Source organism: Marmota marmota, unplaced genomic scaffold (genome assembly GCF_001458135.2).
Source record: "Marmota marmota marmota unplaced genomic scaffold, marMar, whole genome shotgun sequence".
NCBI classification, from domain to species: domain Eukaryota; kingdom Metazoa; phylum Chordata; class Mammalia; order Rodentia; family Sciuridae; genus Marmota; species Marmota marmota.
In genome coordinates this window covers 19063342-19080336 of record NW_026000249.1, presented here as the reverse complement: position 1 = coordinate 19080336, position 16995 = coordinate 19063342, and the positions used below count along the sequence as shown (strand labels likewise).

General features: G+C 37.1%; 2 protein-coding genes across 3 annotated transcripts in view; one reads left to right on the top strand and one right to left on the bottom strand.

Annotated features, from left to right (window-relative positions):
• Tasl (TLR adaptor interacting with endolysosomal SLC15A4) overlaps window positions 1-15450 on the top strand; it is a 19042-nt gene extending 3592 nt beyond the window's left edge. Inside the window, exons 1-2 of one of the 2 annotated variants that reach the window (XM_048796306.1) lie at window positions 3833-3967; window positions 13978-15450. In XM_048796306.1, the coding sequence (XP_048652263.1) occupies window positions 13979-14875 (897 nt within the window). In that variant the 5' untranslated portion in view covers window positions 3833-3967; window position 13978 and the 3' untranslated portion in view covers window positions 14876-15450. Of the gene's footprint in view, window positions 1-3832; window positions 3968-13977 lie in introns of those variants that run through there. The other variant, XM_015488097.2, reaches the window with a different exon arrangement.
• Tceal9 (transcription elongation factor A like 9) lies at window positions 3109-3822 on the bottom strand. The gene is given in 2 exon segments (XM_015488099.2): window positions 3109-3365; window positions 3368-3822. Coding segments are annotated over 2 exon segments (324 nt in total). The 5' UTR covers window positions 3612-3822; the 3' UTR covers window positions 3109-3285.
• Window positions 15451-16995: the final 1545 nt, after the last annotated feature.

Sequence of the window (16995 nt, the reverse complement as noted above, 5' to 3'; positions counted from 1 at the left end):
TATTTTTTTTTTTTTTAGTTCTTGGCGGACACAACATCTTTGTTTGTATGTGGTGCTGAGGATCGAACCCGGGCCGCACGCATGCCAGGCGAGCGCGCTACCGCTTCAGCCACATCCCCAGCCCTGTGATCTTGCATCTTAAAGTGTCTAAGTTTGCCCTTGCCCAAAATATTCTTCAAGAAGCTGGATCTTTTCTTATTCTTTTTCACTCCAAATTCTCTCATTTCTCATCAATCTTGAACTTTCTTTCCTTCCTCCCTGCCTCCCTTCCTTCTTCTCTCTCTCCCTCTCCTCCTTACTTTCTCTCTCTCCTTTCTTTTGCTATTGCCAGTTACTTTTTCACTCCAAAGACTATTGCAATGATTTATTTCACTGCTTATGGTAGTGGCCAGGTTTTCTGAAATTTCCATGCAATCCTGATGAATACCTTGGGGTAAGGGAGGGAAGAACCCTTTCTAATTTAGGGATAAGGATTCTGAATGGCTGGCCAATGGCTCTGAAATGTTAATATTTGAGATGAAACCTGAAAGTTATGGGTGGTGGGCCACAGGATGGACATTGAACCAGAGCAGTCAGGACAGAAGAAAAAAATATACAAATCCCTGGAATAGGAGTAGGATTTCGGGGAACTGGGAAGGGCTTAACATGGCTGGCATTCTGGGTCCAATGGAGAACAGGCAGAGATGAGGTTAAGAAGACAGACAAGGGGCCCGGGGTTGTAGCTCAGTGATACAGTGCTTGCTTAGCATGTGTTTGATCCCCAGCATGGGTTTGATCCCCAGCACCACATGAAACTAAATAAACAAAATAAAGTTATTGTGACCATCTACAACTAAAAATATTTTTTTTAAAAAAGAAGACAAAATATTCCATATTATAAGGGTCTAATGTGTTTGGATATTGTCCTGGAGGATATGGGGCATAAGTGATATTTAAACAGGGCATCTGGAATATTAAATTATTAAATAACCCAGTGGAAAGTGATTGTAAAATTAGAGATGATACAATTCTAGGCTATAGCAATGAGACCGTTTCAGGAAAATGGTCATATGGTTGGATTTTAAAAATAGAGGATAGGGGCTGGGGCTGGGGCTCAGTGGTAGAGCCCTTGCTTAGCATGAGTGTGGCACTGGGTTCTATCCTCAACACCACATAAAAATAAATAAAAAAATAAAGGTATTTTTTTGCATCTACAACTACAAAAATAAATAAATACAGGGCTGGGGCTGTGGCTCAGTGGTAGTGCGCTCGCCTAGCACGTGTGAGGTCCTGGGTTCAATCCTCAGCACCATATAAAAATAAATACATAAAATAAAGATTTTAAAAAATAAAATGGTGGAATTATTTTAAAAAATACAATGGAACAGGAATATTAAAATAAATAAATAAATAAATACAAAAAATAGAGGTTAAATTATTTGTATGTCTCAAAGACACATGAGCATTGACCTGAAATTAGAACATACGGGGTAGGTGCTGGCTGTCCCTCTTGGAGCCTTTCTTTCTGTACTTCATGGCACCTTCCTTCTTTTATTTGGCAAATGTTGCTGTTATTAAATGGATTCAGGGCTTATATCCTTTTTCTGGAAGTACTAATTGCTTGTTATCATGGCTTTGTGATATTAACTCCTCTTATCTATGCAGTAGAGCAAGATGTTCTAAGAACTGAACACATACTTTGGAGTTTGTAAACTTGGGCTTGAATTTTGCCTCTAGTAGTTAGTAGCTATATGACCTTGGAAAGGGCATCTGTCATAACTGAAACCCAGTTTTCTCATTTGGAAAATCCAGATTATGATAATACTTAATGTGTAGTGTTGTTGAAAGATTAGTTGTAATGGATGAAGACCACTCAATGCGTGGTGGCTATTATAATGGCCTATCCAATGTATTGCATCTGCTTTTTGACTGAGGTCAAGTGTAGGCAAGCTATGACATAGGACTAAATTGGCCCTGTACTTTGGTAAGTAAAGTTTTATCAGAACATAGCTACAATAATTTGTTTACATATTGTCTAAGGCTGCTTTTGTGCTATGATGGTAGATTTGCAAGACTCCATATGATCTGCAAAGCCAAAGTTTGCAGTTCATTCCGTTTTTTTTTTTTTCAAATGTGCCCTTTTATAAAGTTCCTCCCTCTTTAGGTTTTCCTTTTGAATCCATGCTTGTGTTGTTTGAGTGTAAATTAAAAGTGTATCTAAGCATAAGCATAGAAGCAATAACAACAATTTTCTGAGAGCTTACACAAACATTAATATAGAAGGAAGAATTTATATTGCAGTTTCTTCTGAAAACAAAGTAAATGATTTAACAAAGTGCTGTACTTTAGCACATATTTCTAACTTGTGAATTTGCACATAAGGTTAATTTTGGTATTCCCCTGTCTGGTAATGATTAATGTAGGCTAAATATGCCTAGAACATCTCATCTGCAAATGTCCTTGAATGTCTTTTTCTTTACACTTAACCAGTCATGGAGAAATTATACACACACACACACACACATACACACATACACACACTAAGATATGAAACAAAAATTCAAGTAATAAAATATTTTTTAACAACCAAAGAAAACCATTAGGTTAAATTTTAGTGTCTCAGATGAAATTAAAAGATACATTAAATTTTTTTGCTTTTTAGTTATAAAATTTTATTATTTTAGCAACAATAATGTGTATTCATTTTAGGAATATGGAAAATACAAACAAGCAGAAGATTGTATTCATAATCCCAGCACTGAAACTGAACTTTTTTTTTTTTTGCAGCACTGAGAATTGAACAAAGGAGTTCAATTACTCCACTAAGCTACATCCCCAGCCTATTTTATTTTATGGTCAGGGTCTTGCTAAGTTGCAGAAGCTGGTCTTGAACTTGTGGTCCTCCTCTCCTGCCTCAGCCTCACAAATTGCTGGGATTATAGGCCTGTGCCACCATGCCCAGCTTGCCTGAATTTTTTGTCTCTTATCCTTCCCAAGTTTTAATGAGCATATATGTAATATACAAATGTACTTTTACCTTATTCAGAAATATGGTATTCACATATTATTTAGTAACTTTTCCCCCCATTTTATATGCTAACAGGGACCTCTTTTTTATAGTGAGTAAATCTCTCTTATTCAAAGACAGAGACTTGTAGATAGGTTCAAAATACAATAAACAATGAGATGTAGATAACAAAAGCTATATCTAAAACCACTAATAGCAACTGGTTAAAAGTAGAAAGATGGGCAAAGATATATCAGGAAAAGTGCTAATAAAACAAAAGCTATATAGCAATGTTAATATCAGATAAAACAGAAATCAAGGTAAGGGTAAGGATGGTTTCTATTGATCTTCCAATGCATCACTATAAGTTTGTTTCTTCTTTCCTTATCTCATCTATTTCATCCACTTCCCTAAACATATCCTCATTGCTCAAATGCCTGTTATATATATCTTCTTTAAAATCCTGGAGAGATTGAATCAGCCTTTCTCTAAAAGTTTCTTCTGCATTTTCCTCCTCCTCTTGTTCTTCCTCTTCCTCTGGCTGTTCCTCAGGCTTTGGCTCTTCCTCCAGCTTTGGTTCATTCTCATTGTCCGGTTTTTCTTCAATTTTCAGACAGGGTTTCATCTTGTGCCTCCCTTTCTTCTTTCCTGCTTATTCCTCTTTGAATGCAATTACTGGTATTGATCTGGTCTGCTTCTTTCTCCTACTTTTATGGCCTTGGAAGGTTCTAACAGACCTGCACAATTCCAGCAAGCTGAGTCCTTCCACTGGCCTCCGGTGCTGCTGCCTGCACTGCAGAAGGGAGCTGGTACCCAGACGGGAACAAGGACCAGACTAGCAGGACTTCTGCACACATTGACTCCTCAAGATACATTAATATTTATTTGAAGTGTATTATTTAGAGATCCATGGATACCTTCTTGAAATTTCTTAAAATTATTAAGAAAAAAACCCCCAACTATTAATTAAAATACACCCAAGTAAGTTTTCTTTATTTCTCTATTTTTAAATTTTAGGATATTATGATGTGCAGCACTGTTTTTATTCTACTGGTGCATTAGAGGCTTTCTATAAGATTAAATGTGTTAATATATGTAAAATTTTTGTTTATAAATTTTATGCATTAATCTTTGCACAGCTTTAAAACTATTTTCAGAAGCCTCCTTAGCATGCTTTCTGCTGCCCTCTGCTGCTAATTTTCAGAAATGTCAGATGAGTAAAGCTCATTTAACTCTTCATAAACTCATTCAATATTAAAGTTTGAGGATACTCTAAGAGATGGTTTAATTGCACATTCTCTCTCTNACATATACTGGAGAAAAGATCTCTCTCTCTCTCTCTCTCTCTCTCTCTCTCTCTCTCTCTCTCTCTCTCTCTTTTGGTGGTGTGGGGGTTATCAACCAAGTTATATCCCCAGCCCCTAATTCTACATTCTCACCTTATTGATGAAAAGTTGAGTCTTTGAGGAGTTAAGTAATCTAAACATGGGCTCTGCTTTTTGACAGTGTTTGAATGCCTGATGACTTTGAACACATTACTCAATTTTGTCATCTGTAAAATGAGACTAGTAATACCTATATCTTAGAATCTTTGTGAGGGTAAATTTCTTAATTTTTGTGTTTAAAAATTTTTCTTGGGATATTAGAGATTGAGTCCAGGGGTTCTCTACCACTGAGCTACATTCCCCAGCTTTTAAATTTTTTAAAAAATTTTGAGACAGTCTAAGTTGCCCAGGTTGACCTTAAACTTGTGATCTTCCTGCCTCAGCTTCCAGAGTTGCTGGGATTAAAATCATGCACCACTATGTCAGGGAAGATCAATTTCTTTAGTACATTATTATATGATTATTATATGGGTTGTATCTTATATACCTGGCACTAACTACACTAAAACCACAGTTAGTGACAAAGTCAGAACTAGAACTCTGCTCCATTACCTACTAAGTTAATTTTTTTTTGGCATCAGTGAGTCTGAACACATGGCTAAATTTTACCTTCAAATACAGTTTTAAAAAATGTGATCTAAGCTGGGTGTGGTGGCGCAAGCCTGTAAATCCCAGCGGCTTGGGAGGCTGAGGCAAGAGGATTATGACTTCAAAGCCAGCTTCAGCAACTTAGTGAGGCCCTAAGCAACTCAGTGAGACTCTGTCTTTAAATAAAATACAAAATAGGGCTGGGGATGTAGCTCAGTGGTCAAATGCCCCTGAGTTCAATCCCCAGTACCAAAAAAAAAAAAAAATGATCTATTCAATGCATCTGAACCCCTTTCAATTTTTTACAAAGCTATGTGATACTGCAGCCTTTGCTGCTACTCCTTCCTCCTGATACTGTTCAAGGAGAGCTCCCCACACAAGTTATTATGAACACTCAAAAGCTCCTCCAATATGAATTCCTACTACACTTAGATGATGATTTCAAGTAACTTTTCTAATGTGCTTCCTGCCTGACTCTAATGGATAACTAGACACTTGCACCCAGATAGTTTATCTTAGTCAAGACAGACTAAGCTAAACCCATTATCTCCCTTCCTAGCTCCTCCTCCTGATTTGATGGTAAGTGCTGGTGCCACTTCCCAACAAATCCAGACTCAGAGTTCATCTCTCTTTATCTTTATGTCTGGGAGTCTTGGTCATTCATACTCATTCTTTCTCTTACTTAACTGTTCCCTGCCTCTTGGTTACTGTCCCAGGTGGGGCTGAATCCAGCAGCCTCCTAACTTAAGTTTCATATATACCTTATATACATAAACTGAAGATAACTTTCATTTTTTTTAAAAATTTTGTATCTTTTTACTTTTATTTGTGTATTTTAGTTATACATAGTAGTTGGGTTTATTTTGACAAAATCACACATGCATGTAACTTAAAAAAATTAATTGTAGATGAACACAATACCTTCCCTTCCTTCTTTCCTTTCTTCTTCCATGCTGAGGATCAAACCCAGTGCCTCACATGTGCTAGGCAAGCACTATACCTCTGAGCCACAACCCTAGCCCCTATACATGGAATTTGACTTGCTCCTTGTCTGTCTCTGATGCCTCCCCTTTACCTACTCCTATTATACTTCCTCTACTCTACTGGTCTTAACTGAAGGTAATTTCATATGGTATTTTAAGTGTACCTGAGTTTTGATTGTGACCCATCACATGAGGTCCAATGTGGAATTTTTGACTTGTGCTGTCATGTTGGCACCCAAGAAGTTTCAGATTTTTGAGCCTTTCAGATTTGGATTTTTGGATTTGGGATACTCAACCCTTAATTGCCTACAGGGTATGTATTTCCTGCCTTGCATGTCCCAACTTATCTCCCTGACCTCATCTCCCAGTCCTCCCTCACAGGAATATCTTCCTTTTCTCAGGAGTGTATGAATCCCTATACACTGGGAGGTACTTTCTGCTTTTTGATTATTGGGCCTCCTACTTTCCTGGTCTTCCTTGGGCCCCACACATCAGCATGGTAAGGTGTTTATTTTGCCTGAACTAAGGCACCAACAAACCTCTCTGTAGATTACAAAGCGAGAGAAAGGCCCATAACTCAAAGCAAAAAACCTTCCTTAGGAATTTATTTATGATTCTATGTAGAACCTGGAGAAAATATACGTTAAACAGGCATTGTAAAGTATTAAGGCTATCTATCATACCTTCTTTTCCATCCGGGTTCCCCCCACCCTCTCTTCTTGTAATTTCCATCTGGGTTTATCCCTACCTTCTGTTTTCTACCTCTGGGACAAAGGAGTTGGCTGGAGGCATTTCCACAGTTGAGCCTCAAGGTTTTTTATATTTGAAATAGGCTTGTTGGTGCTATCAGGCCCCCTTCCCCTAACAGGAGTTTTATCTCTTCCTGCCTAAGTAAATCCTGCTCTGTTTACTCATTAAAAATAACAAAACAAAACAAAACAAAAACTTCTTCCTTCACTGTTGCAGAGGAGTGGGGACTATCTGAAGTTTTCATAAACAGCATCCACAGACAAAGAAAAGGGCCCATTGACTAATATGAAGAGAAAGAGGATAAATGGTGGGTGATGTGGGATATGTCTGAAAGGGAAAAGGGGTAATAAAAGTGGATTCTGTGAATTGTGATAGTTTAGGAAATGTTCTTAGGTAAGCATGGTTCAAAAATAACACTTGATTGTACCTGGACTGTTGTCTTTCACTGACCCACATGAAAATGACCATATAGACTACTTCATTGTGTCACCCTTCTCCCCCTGTCTGCAGTGCTTTTGCCCTTGTTTGCTGCTTGTTTCAAAGCTTTTTGTTCTATAGCACCAAAGGTTTACTTGCCCCAGACTTCTGTCTCTCTTCTTCAGTCCAAGAGTATCTTTACTCACAACTCAACTGTACAGGAAGGGCCACCTTGTTGTTTTTCCTCTTAGTTACTCTAAAAATTGTTTTAAATTTTAATTAAAAAATTGAGTCAAAGTTACATATGTGCATAGTTTGGGTGACAATTTTTTTTTTTTTTTTTTTTTTTTTGGTTTGGGGGATTGAACCCAGGGGCGCTTAACCACTGAGCCACATCCCCAGCCCTTTTTATTTTTTATTTTGAGCCAGGGTCTTGATAAGTTGCTGAGGGTCTTAGCTAAGGCTTGCCTTGAACTTATGATCCTCCTGCTTCAGCCTCCCAACTTGGTGGAATTACAGTTGTGCATCACAGTGCCTTACACAAATCACATAATTCTTTGAGGTTTGTTATGAAAAACCAGCAGTTCCTGTGCCCTTATCCAGAAACAACAACTTTTATTTCCATTAACTAATTATTTAGTATTTGTCACAATTTCTTTCAATAACATGCTTATGTACTTTTTTCTTTTTTTAAATTTATTGACTTGTCACTATGAAGAAGAGAATTTGGAACAGGATTTCTCTTTCCTCCCCTGGTTTCCACCAAGTATATGTGACTTTATTCCATTACTCTCACCATATATAGTGAGCTTATAGGCAAATGCCTAGGATAGTTTTTATTGGTATTACATTAATATACATAATAAAATAATATTTCTTTCCTGACTTTACAGTCACTCTATGGTTATTTTAAAAAGGTAGTTAGCTCTATTTTTAGTGCTTTATTTAATGTCATGGTTATATAAAAGCTATTTACAACTCAGCCATATAGTAAACCATAGATTTGTTTGTTTTTTGCTGCATGACTTTTAGGCTCAGTGGTAGAGTGCTTATCTTGCATGTGTGAGGCACTGGGTTCCATCCTCAGCATCACATTAAAAAATAAATAAAATAAAGGCATTGTGTCCACCTACAACTAAAAATATATATTTTTTAAAAGTCTGAAGATTTTGGTTCTTGGTCTTTTCCGTATATGACATTTTTCCCTTCTGCAAACTTATAATATCTTCTCTTTGTCCCAACAATAAGAGGGGGTGCAGGTCTATTTTTACACAGTATTTTGGAAACTCACAGTCCTTCAGTTCTGGGAAGCATTCTTGAGTTGTTTATTTGTATTTCTTCCCTATTTTCTCTGCTCTGTCTTTCTGAACTATTATTATTCAGATAATGGTTCTCCTGGACTTGTTCTTTAATTTTATCTTTACCATTTTCTATCTTGTATTTTTGGTCTACTTTCAAAATAAAAAATTGCCTTAACTTTACCTTCCAATCCTTGTATTGAATTTTAAAATAGTGATTTTTAATTTCCAAAAGCTTCAGTGTACTTTTTAATTCATATTTTAGCAGTACATTATAATTATATACAATAGTGAGATTCATTATGCCATGCTCATATATGCATGTAAAATAATCTGATCAATCTCATTCACCAGTACTTTCTCTTTCCTTCACCTTCTCTCTCCTGATCCCCTTCCTCTACTCTGCTGGTATCCCTTCTATTATTTTTTAATTTTTGGAAGGAGAGGTACCAGGGATTGAACTCAAGGGCACTCAACCACTGAGCCACATCACCATCCCTATTTTGTGTTTTATTTAGAGTCAGGGTCTCCAAAATTGCTTAGGGCCTCACTTTTGCTGAGGTGTCTTTGAACTCACAATCCTCCTGAGCCACAGGGATTACAGGCATGTACCACCGTGCCTGGCTGTTTTTGTATTCTTTTTATAAAAAATATTTTTTATACCTTTATTTTGTTTATTCGGTATTTTTTTATGTGGTGGTTGGAATGAAACCCAGTTCCTTACACATGCTAGGCAACTGCTCTACAACTGAGTCACAGTGCTAGCCCTATTTTTGTATTCTTAATGATTGCTATTCTAACTGGAGTAAGATGAAATCTTACTGTAGTTTTGATTTCCATTTTCCTGATTGCTAAGGATATGGAACTTTTTTTTAAATAGTTTTTTTGGCTATTTGTATTTCTTCTTTTTAGAAATGTCTGTTTAGGGGGCTGGGGATGTGGCTCAAGCGGTAGCGCGCTCACCTGGCATGCGTGCGGCCCGGGTTCGATCCTCAGCACCACATACAAACAAAGATGTTGTGTCCGCCAAATACTAAAAAAAATAAATATTAAAATTCTCTCTCTCTCTACCTCTATCTCTCTCACTCTCTCTTTAAAAAAAAAAAGAAATGTCTGTTTAGATCATATACCAATTTATTTAGTTCTTTGTTTTTCTTGTGTTGAAGTTTTTTTTTTAATTCTTTATATATTCTGAATATCATTTCTCTTTTGGAAGAGTAACTAGCCAAAACCTTCTCCCATTCTATAGGTTCTCTCTTCACACTCTTGTTTTTTTGCTGTACAAAAGCTTTTTAATTTGATGCCGCCCCTCTTATTGGTTCTTTTTTTTTAATATTTTTTTTACTTGTAGATGGACATAATACCTTTATTTATTTATTTATTTATTTATTTATTTATTTATTTATTTTATGTGGTGCTGAGGATCAAACCCAGGGCCTCATGCATGCTAGGCAACAGCTCTACACCGAGCCACAACTCCAGTCCTCACTTATTGATGCTTGATTTTGTTTCTTGAGCATTCGAATTCTTATTAAGAAATATCTCTTTTTCATAATATCCCATTTGCAATTCATGATTGTGATATGATCTTTTAACTCTGGAAATACTAATAGCAGATTTTGCCCCTATAGAGCTTTATCCTCTAAGTGGCTGTTTTTGACTCTCTCATAGCAGATCTTTCCTCAGATGTTTCAAAGTTCCAGTCATCTTAAAGGATGGGAATCCAAAAAGCTCAATGGGCTTAATTGATTGTAAGCTTAACTGAAGGGTAATTGCCCAGTTGAGTTGGGGAACTTTTGATGTCAATGGCTCTTCTCAAACTATAATAGTCAGATTACTCAGAACATTTTTTCTAATACCCTGCCTAGAAAGTGGATGACCTGTTGCAAGCATTCTGGGAACTGAGTAAGGGAAAATCTGGGATCATGGATCTCTGCACCAACATTCATATATTTATTTAATCTATCTTTTATCAATTCAGTAATTCTATCCTCAGCTAGTATCCCCTGGTCTAGGGGGTCCTCTTTTATTATTCAGAGACTAAGTCTCAAGTTTTTCTTTGGGGTTGATGATAGCAGATGATCACCTGGCTGCATGGAATGAGACACAGGGTCTGGGTGTCAGATTTCCTTTTAAATAGACTTTCATTAATCTTTTTTCTTTTTCTTTTCTTTTTTTTTTTAACTTTAGATACACCATATAGCCTTTTTGCCCTTACCCCCAGAGGTATGCAGTGTTAAGAAATTCCTCAGGGCTGGGGATGTGGCTCAAGTGGTAGCGCGCTCACCTGGTATGCATGTAGCCCGGGTTCTATCCTCAGCACCACATACAAACAAAGATGTTGTGTCCGCCGAAAACTAAGAAATAAATATTTTAAAATTCTTTCTCTCTCTTAAAAAAAAAAGAAATTCCTCAACTTTAGGGGAATTTAAATCATTTTGGCACTTGTATTTTCCCATGGCTCTTGTAAGTTTTCCCAGTCTCCTAAGACATTAACCCTTGGTCCACTACTTTTCAGCATATAAAATGTAATTGCTCTTGTTTCACCTCATGTTTCCCCTTTTCTTATGTGTTATGTCTTTTACAAGCATCATTTACTGTTGTTTTGGTGAAGGTTGGGGCAGGAGGAAAAAAAACACATGCATATGCCTATTCTGCTATCTTCTCTGTAAATCTTTGCTTTTCTCTACCTTAATTTATCTTCTTTTGGGCTCACCTTCTCTGGAGAGGTGGAAAATTTATCCCTGGCAATCAGGAATTCCGTAATCACTTTAGGATTACTTCCTCCTGGAGTTTACCTCTAAGTTCCAGGTTGCTTATATAGAATCGTAGGATCAGTTAGGAATGGGAGTAGGTGGGGGCAATCTTTGTTTTTTACTATGTAGTCACACTGATACACATGGAAACTTCTTGTCATTCATTTACCTAGCCCCTGGTTAGTACTCCATGGAGATCATGTCTGTAATCTTTGTATCCCAATTCTAGGAATTCTCCAGTTTTCAAGCTCTCAGTACCATGCTGTGTGTAAGATTTGATGAAGTGACCTCAGGCCTGTCCTTTGGGTGGTCCACTGCACCACTGTTGAACATGAAAGAATTTTGTGAGGCTTTTTGCTTGCTCAGATTCTACATGGGCCCGATACACAGACTTCATCTGTTTTTGGCTCCCTAAACCTTTCTCAAGTCATGCTGTTTTCTTCTACGGTAGATTCAGATCACTTGCGTCTATTGTTAATGCATAAATATCATGCCCTAAATTCTTCATGGTTCTGAATTTTGAAGTTCAAAACTTCAGGTTATGGTATCTCGCAAGTCATTTCTCTAAAATTGTTGTTTTTGTCCAGAGTTTCTAAAGCTTATTTAGAAACTCAAAAGCCAACAGTGCAATTTTGCCCTGAGTTTCCACAATGAGGTTTTGAGGCCTTAAAAGCAATACCCTAGCTACAGCCTAGGAGAGAGACCTGAGGGGGAAGTAATTACATCACTATTAGGACTTTATGCTAATCTCTTTTACTTTGTTAATTATCTTCTAGTATGTAAAATTTGCCTTTTCACCCAGTTGTTAGGTTTGTTGAGGGCAGAAGTGCACTTAGAAAGTTTTCTTCTCTCTCTCTCTCTCTCTCTTTTTTTTAAGGAAAAGAACAACATTTTCTTTATAAGTGCGTTTAGCAAACAATAATTATTCATGGATTTATTGAAGACCTTTAACTTTGCAACTTTATGGCACATAATTGTGCCTGGAATATAGTAAACATTTAAGTAATTGATAAATTTGATGATTATACCTTAGAATGTTTGCAAAAAAGAAAATATATTACTCTTATTGAATTAAAAGAGAGGGAAAAATAAAAATAAATAAAAGGAGGGGCTGAGGATGTGGCTCAAGTGGTAGCGCGCTTGCCTGGCATGTGTGCGGCCTGGGTTCAATCCTCAGCACCACATACAAACAAAGATGTTGTGTCTGCTGAAAACTAAATAATAAATATTTAAAAAAAAATAATAAAAAAAATAAATAAATAAAAGGAGGGATATATTTTATCTACCTGGAAAATAAAAACTACATGAATGTAAAAAAAGGGCTGACAGTTTTAAAAGGACCTTTATATATGGTTTTTAAATGATCCCTCTTTTCTAATATGACTTGTCAATTTCAGGGTCAAGTTGGTAGATCTCTTTTAGAAGCCCAGACCTTGAGGCCAAAGAGGACCAGTTTTCCTCACTGTGGCTGGTTGCTCCAGTGCCAAGAATGCCAGTGTGTTCCTTTTTTAGAAAATGCAGCTGTGGTTTCTGGCCTATTTTAGCCACTCCAGACTTCTATGACAACTGCAGAGGGTGGGGAGAAGAGGCAGGTGTAGGGAAAGCCCACTATCAGGAAAGCTCTGTGCTTAACTAGAGTAGAGGTAAACATACCAATTGAGTGCAGAGACATTTCCAGGATATATATTGAGAAGTGGAAGGTGTAGAGAAAAAAAAATCCACCCCGGTCTGCAAAGGTAGGAGAAACTGTAATCCTGCATCATGTGATGAGTATGAATTGATTTCATAGCAGCCATTGTTTCATTCAAGTTAACAAATACATTTTGGGTCCCTCCTAAATTAAAAAAAAAAAAAACAAAACAAAACAGAAAACAGTCCAGCTCCCAGGGATACAATATAAAGATGAGTAAGACACAGCTCTTGTTTTTAGTAGAATTTGCCAGATTTCCTCACTATTTTTCTCATAGTCCACTAGCCACGTTGCTGTTCAAACTACAACTTCTCAATAACTCTCCATTCCTTCTGAGGCAGAATATAAATCCCTTTGCCTGGCTGTCAAGGGCCTTCATGATACAATTCCAGATGATTTTCCCAGTCTCTTCTGCTTGTGCTCAGATTCTTGGTATGTGGTGAATAGGTTGTACCACTATATTCTCTTATAACTGTGCCAATGGCTGGAATGCCTACTTAGTTTCATCACTCAACTGAAATGCCACATTCCCTGTGAGATATCCTGTGACTTCTCCCCTTTTACCCCAGGTTGTGTTAGAGTCCCCTCCTCTGGACTTTCTTTATGCCTATCACAATTATATCCCCAGTGATATAATATTGGAATTATTTGTATCTAGTTTATTTTCTTGCATAGTGAGAAACTTCTTGAAGGATGGAACTGGTATGTATCATTTCATCATTATATACCCAGAACATGCCATAGTTCTGGTATACAGGAGGCATGGAATTAGTAATGGCTTGGTGAGTGAATGAAATTATTTCATTCATCATCCTTTACATGTTTTTTTTTTTTTTTGTACTGGGGATTAAACCCAGAGGCACTTAACCACTGAGCCACACCCCCAGCCCTTTTTTGTATTTTTTAAATTTAGAGACAGGGTCTCACTGAGTTGCTTAGTATATTGCTTTTGCTGAGGCTGGCTTTGAACTCAAGATCCTCCTGCCTCAGTCTCCTGAGCCACTGGGATTACAGGCATGTGCCACTATGCCTGGCCATCCTTTATATTTTTGATATATTAATTGCCAACTTAAAAGAGTCCAGTCTTCTTTTTCCCCATTGTTACTCATCAATTCTCTTTCCAGAATGCTGTCAGAAGGGTATCTCAGTGGACTTGCCTACTGGAATGACATCTACTGGAATCACGCATCTTATAATGAAGAGGTGGCTGGGGAAAAGGAAGAGGAGACAACTTCTGTTGCGGCTCTTTCCTATTCCTCTGTGGATGAAGAGGAAGTCAGAAGTCTTTACATGAGCTGCAAATCCTCTGGCAAGTTTATTTCTTCACTGCACTCAAGAGAAAACCAATGTAACAGAAGTCAGAGAGTCACAGTGCTGCAGACAAACCCTAATCCGGTGTTTGAAAGCCCAAACTTGGCTGCAGTTGAAATATGTAGAGACCTCCATAGAGGGACCTACTTGGTTCCACCTTCCTGCAAAAGCATTTGCAAGAATTACAATGACTTACATATTGCAGGGGGACAAGTGATGGCCGTTAACTCAGTGATGACAGATTTTCCCTCTGAGAGCAGTTTTGAATGTGGTCCTTTGCTTAAGTCATCGGAGATTCCTTTGCCCATGGAAGATTCCATTTCCACTCAGCCCAGTGACTTTCCCCAAAAGCCTATTCAGCGGTACTCATCGTATTGGAAAATAACCAGCATCAAAGAAAAAAGCAGCCTGCAAATGCAGAAACCTATTTCAAATGCAGTGCTGAATGAGTACTTGGAGCAGAAGGTGGTGGAGTTATATAAGCAGTACATCATGGATGCCATGTTTCATGACAGTTCTCCTACCCAGATTCTGGCATCTGAACTCATCATGACAAGTGTGGACCAAATCAGTCTTCAAGTGTCTAGAGAGAAGAACCTGGAGACCTCAAAAGCTAGGGATTTAGTCATTAGTCGCCTATTACAGTTGGCATCAACTGAGATCAGTACACCTAGTCTTCACATTTCACAGTACAGCAATGTGAATCCATAGAGAGGATGCTTCCATCTCTTTCATCTACCCCAAAACAATACTAATACTATATTGATTTATTTGGAAAATGTGCTGGAGGGGGCTATAAAAGGGAGTCAAAAACCTGAAAAGCAAATGTTGGATAGAAAGTAGGTGTGAATAAAGAAGAAATCTCTTAATATTACACATGATGAAGGAATGTGGGAAGAGAAATCATAATGGTTTCAAAGAGAGGTTTGCACAGTAACAAAGCAAAAATAAAAATGATCAAAAAAGAAAAGGTTGTGATCCACTTATGGGAGTAAAAAAATCAGAAAAAAAGACAATCCAAATAAGAAAAAAAAAAAAAAAAAAAAACCACGGCAAAACTAAAACCCCAAAAGTTTCAGGGTAGAGAGTTTAAAAAAATAGTGTTTTCTACCCAAATAAATTCCTCCAAGTTGTTTCTTCTTAAGGGAAATGGACTGCAGAAGGCTGCTATATTTGGGTCGAAAGACAAATTCAAACATTTTTTAAAAGTACATTTGTAGCTGTTTTCTGTTTTCTGTATCAGTAGAGCTATTCTTTGTAAATATTAAAACTGTACCAAATTGCAATTGTGGCTTTTTTTAAATGATTACTTAGCTACATCCTCAACCAAAAAACAGCCATGAAAATCCCCTAATTGTTTACTAGTGGAGATGACACTTTCTAAATGGAAAATACCAGAGTGAGCACTAGACCATTTAGTTTCATTATTCTGTGTATGATTTTCATCGTGGTACCAGGCTTCAAAAGAAATTATGAATATTGTTAGTTTCCCCATTTCCCTCTCCCTTATCTATATGTATTCTTGACCTGGAACATGTAAAGGGTCTTCTGTATCCTCAAAAGAATGTTACAAACCCTAGGGTCCCATAATTTCAAATTCTGTAAACTCGTTCACTAGAACTCTAGCTCCATGGTGGCTTCACTGCTCTCTCTTCTAGCTCAAGAGTTTGCAAATTATGGGCCATTGGCCAAACCTACTTTGCTGCCTGTTTCAAACTCCTAGAGCTAAGAATGACTTTCTCATTTTTAATTATATTGCTTAATTTTCCTTTGCAGTGTTTTGCTTGATATAGTACTTATTTTTATATTTTCCTTCATGTGCTTCTCCATATTCCAAACATTTTTGGCACATAGTAGGCATCCAATTAATATTTGTCAAATGGATTAATATGTTTGGCCGTGTTGGATACTACAACTAGTGGTCAAAGTAAGAGACCATTAATATAAAAATCAGATAATTCTTTTTTTGTTTTGTTTTGTTTTGGGTAGGGGTACCAGGGATTGAACTCAGGTGCATTTGGCCACTGAGCAACATCCCCAGCCTTTTTTGTATGTCTATTTAGAGACAGGGTCTCACTGAGTTGCTTAGTGCCTCGCTTTTGCTGAGGCTGGCTTTGAACTCGTGATCCTCCTGCCTCAGCCTCCCAAGCCACTGGGATGACAGGCCTGCACCACCATGCCCAATGTTGATTTTCTTTATCAAAGATGATTCCTGTCTATCTAATCTATCAATCCAATCTTATCTATCTCTGTCTATCTACTTGTCTATTTTGCATTTTTCTTGTGTGCTTTTGTGGTTATATAGAAAAATTTGTTGCCAAGACAATGCCAAGAAACTTTTTCCTGGTGTGTTCTTTTAAATTAAATTCTACTTGTTCTTTTAAATTAAATTCACAATTTATTTATCTATTCTACTGTTAATGGATATTTGGGTGGGTTCCAGTTTTTTGGTTATTATAAAGATAGCTATTCTGAAAAAAACATTCTTTACTAATTTGTTACTGATGTATAGAAGTATGACTGCTTTTCACTTAAAATTATTAAGCCTTCATCGATGGGTGAAATAAGTTTGTTATGCTCCTTTATTGTAATTTTTTATGTAGATTTAAAGTAGTTGTTTGTTTATTTAATTTTGTAGAGCTGGGGATTGAACCCAGGGCCTCATGCATGCTGAGCATGTGCTTTACCACTGTGCTACATCCCCAGTCTTTATGTTGTTTTGATATCATAGATTAGCAAGGTTAATTGTGGGGAGAAATCCTTTTTCTTCTCATATCCTCTTGGGAAAATTTGAATGAGATTAGCATGATCTGTTCTGAGCTTGATGTTTG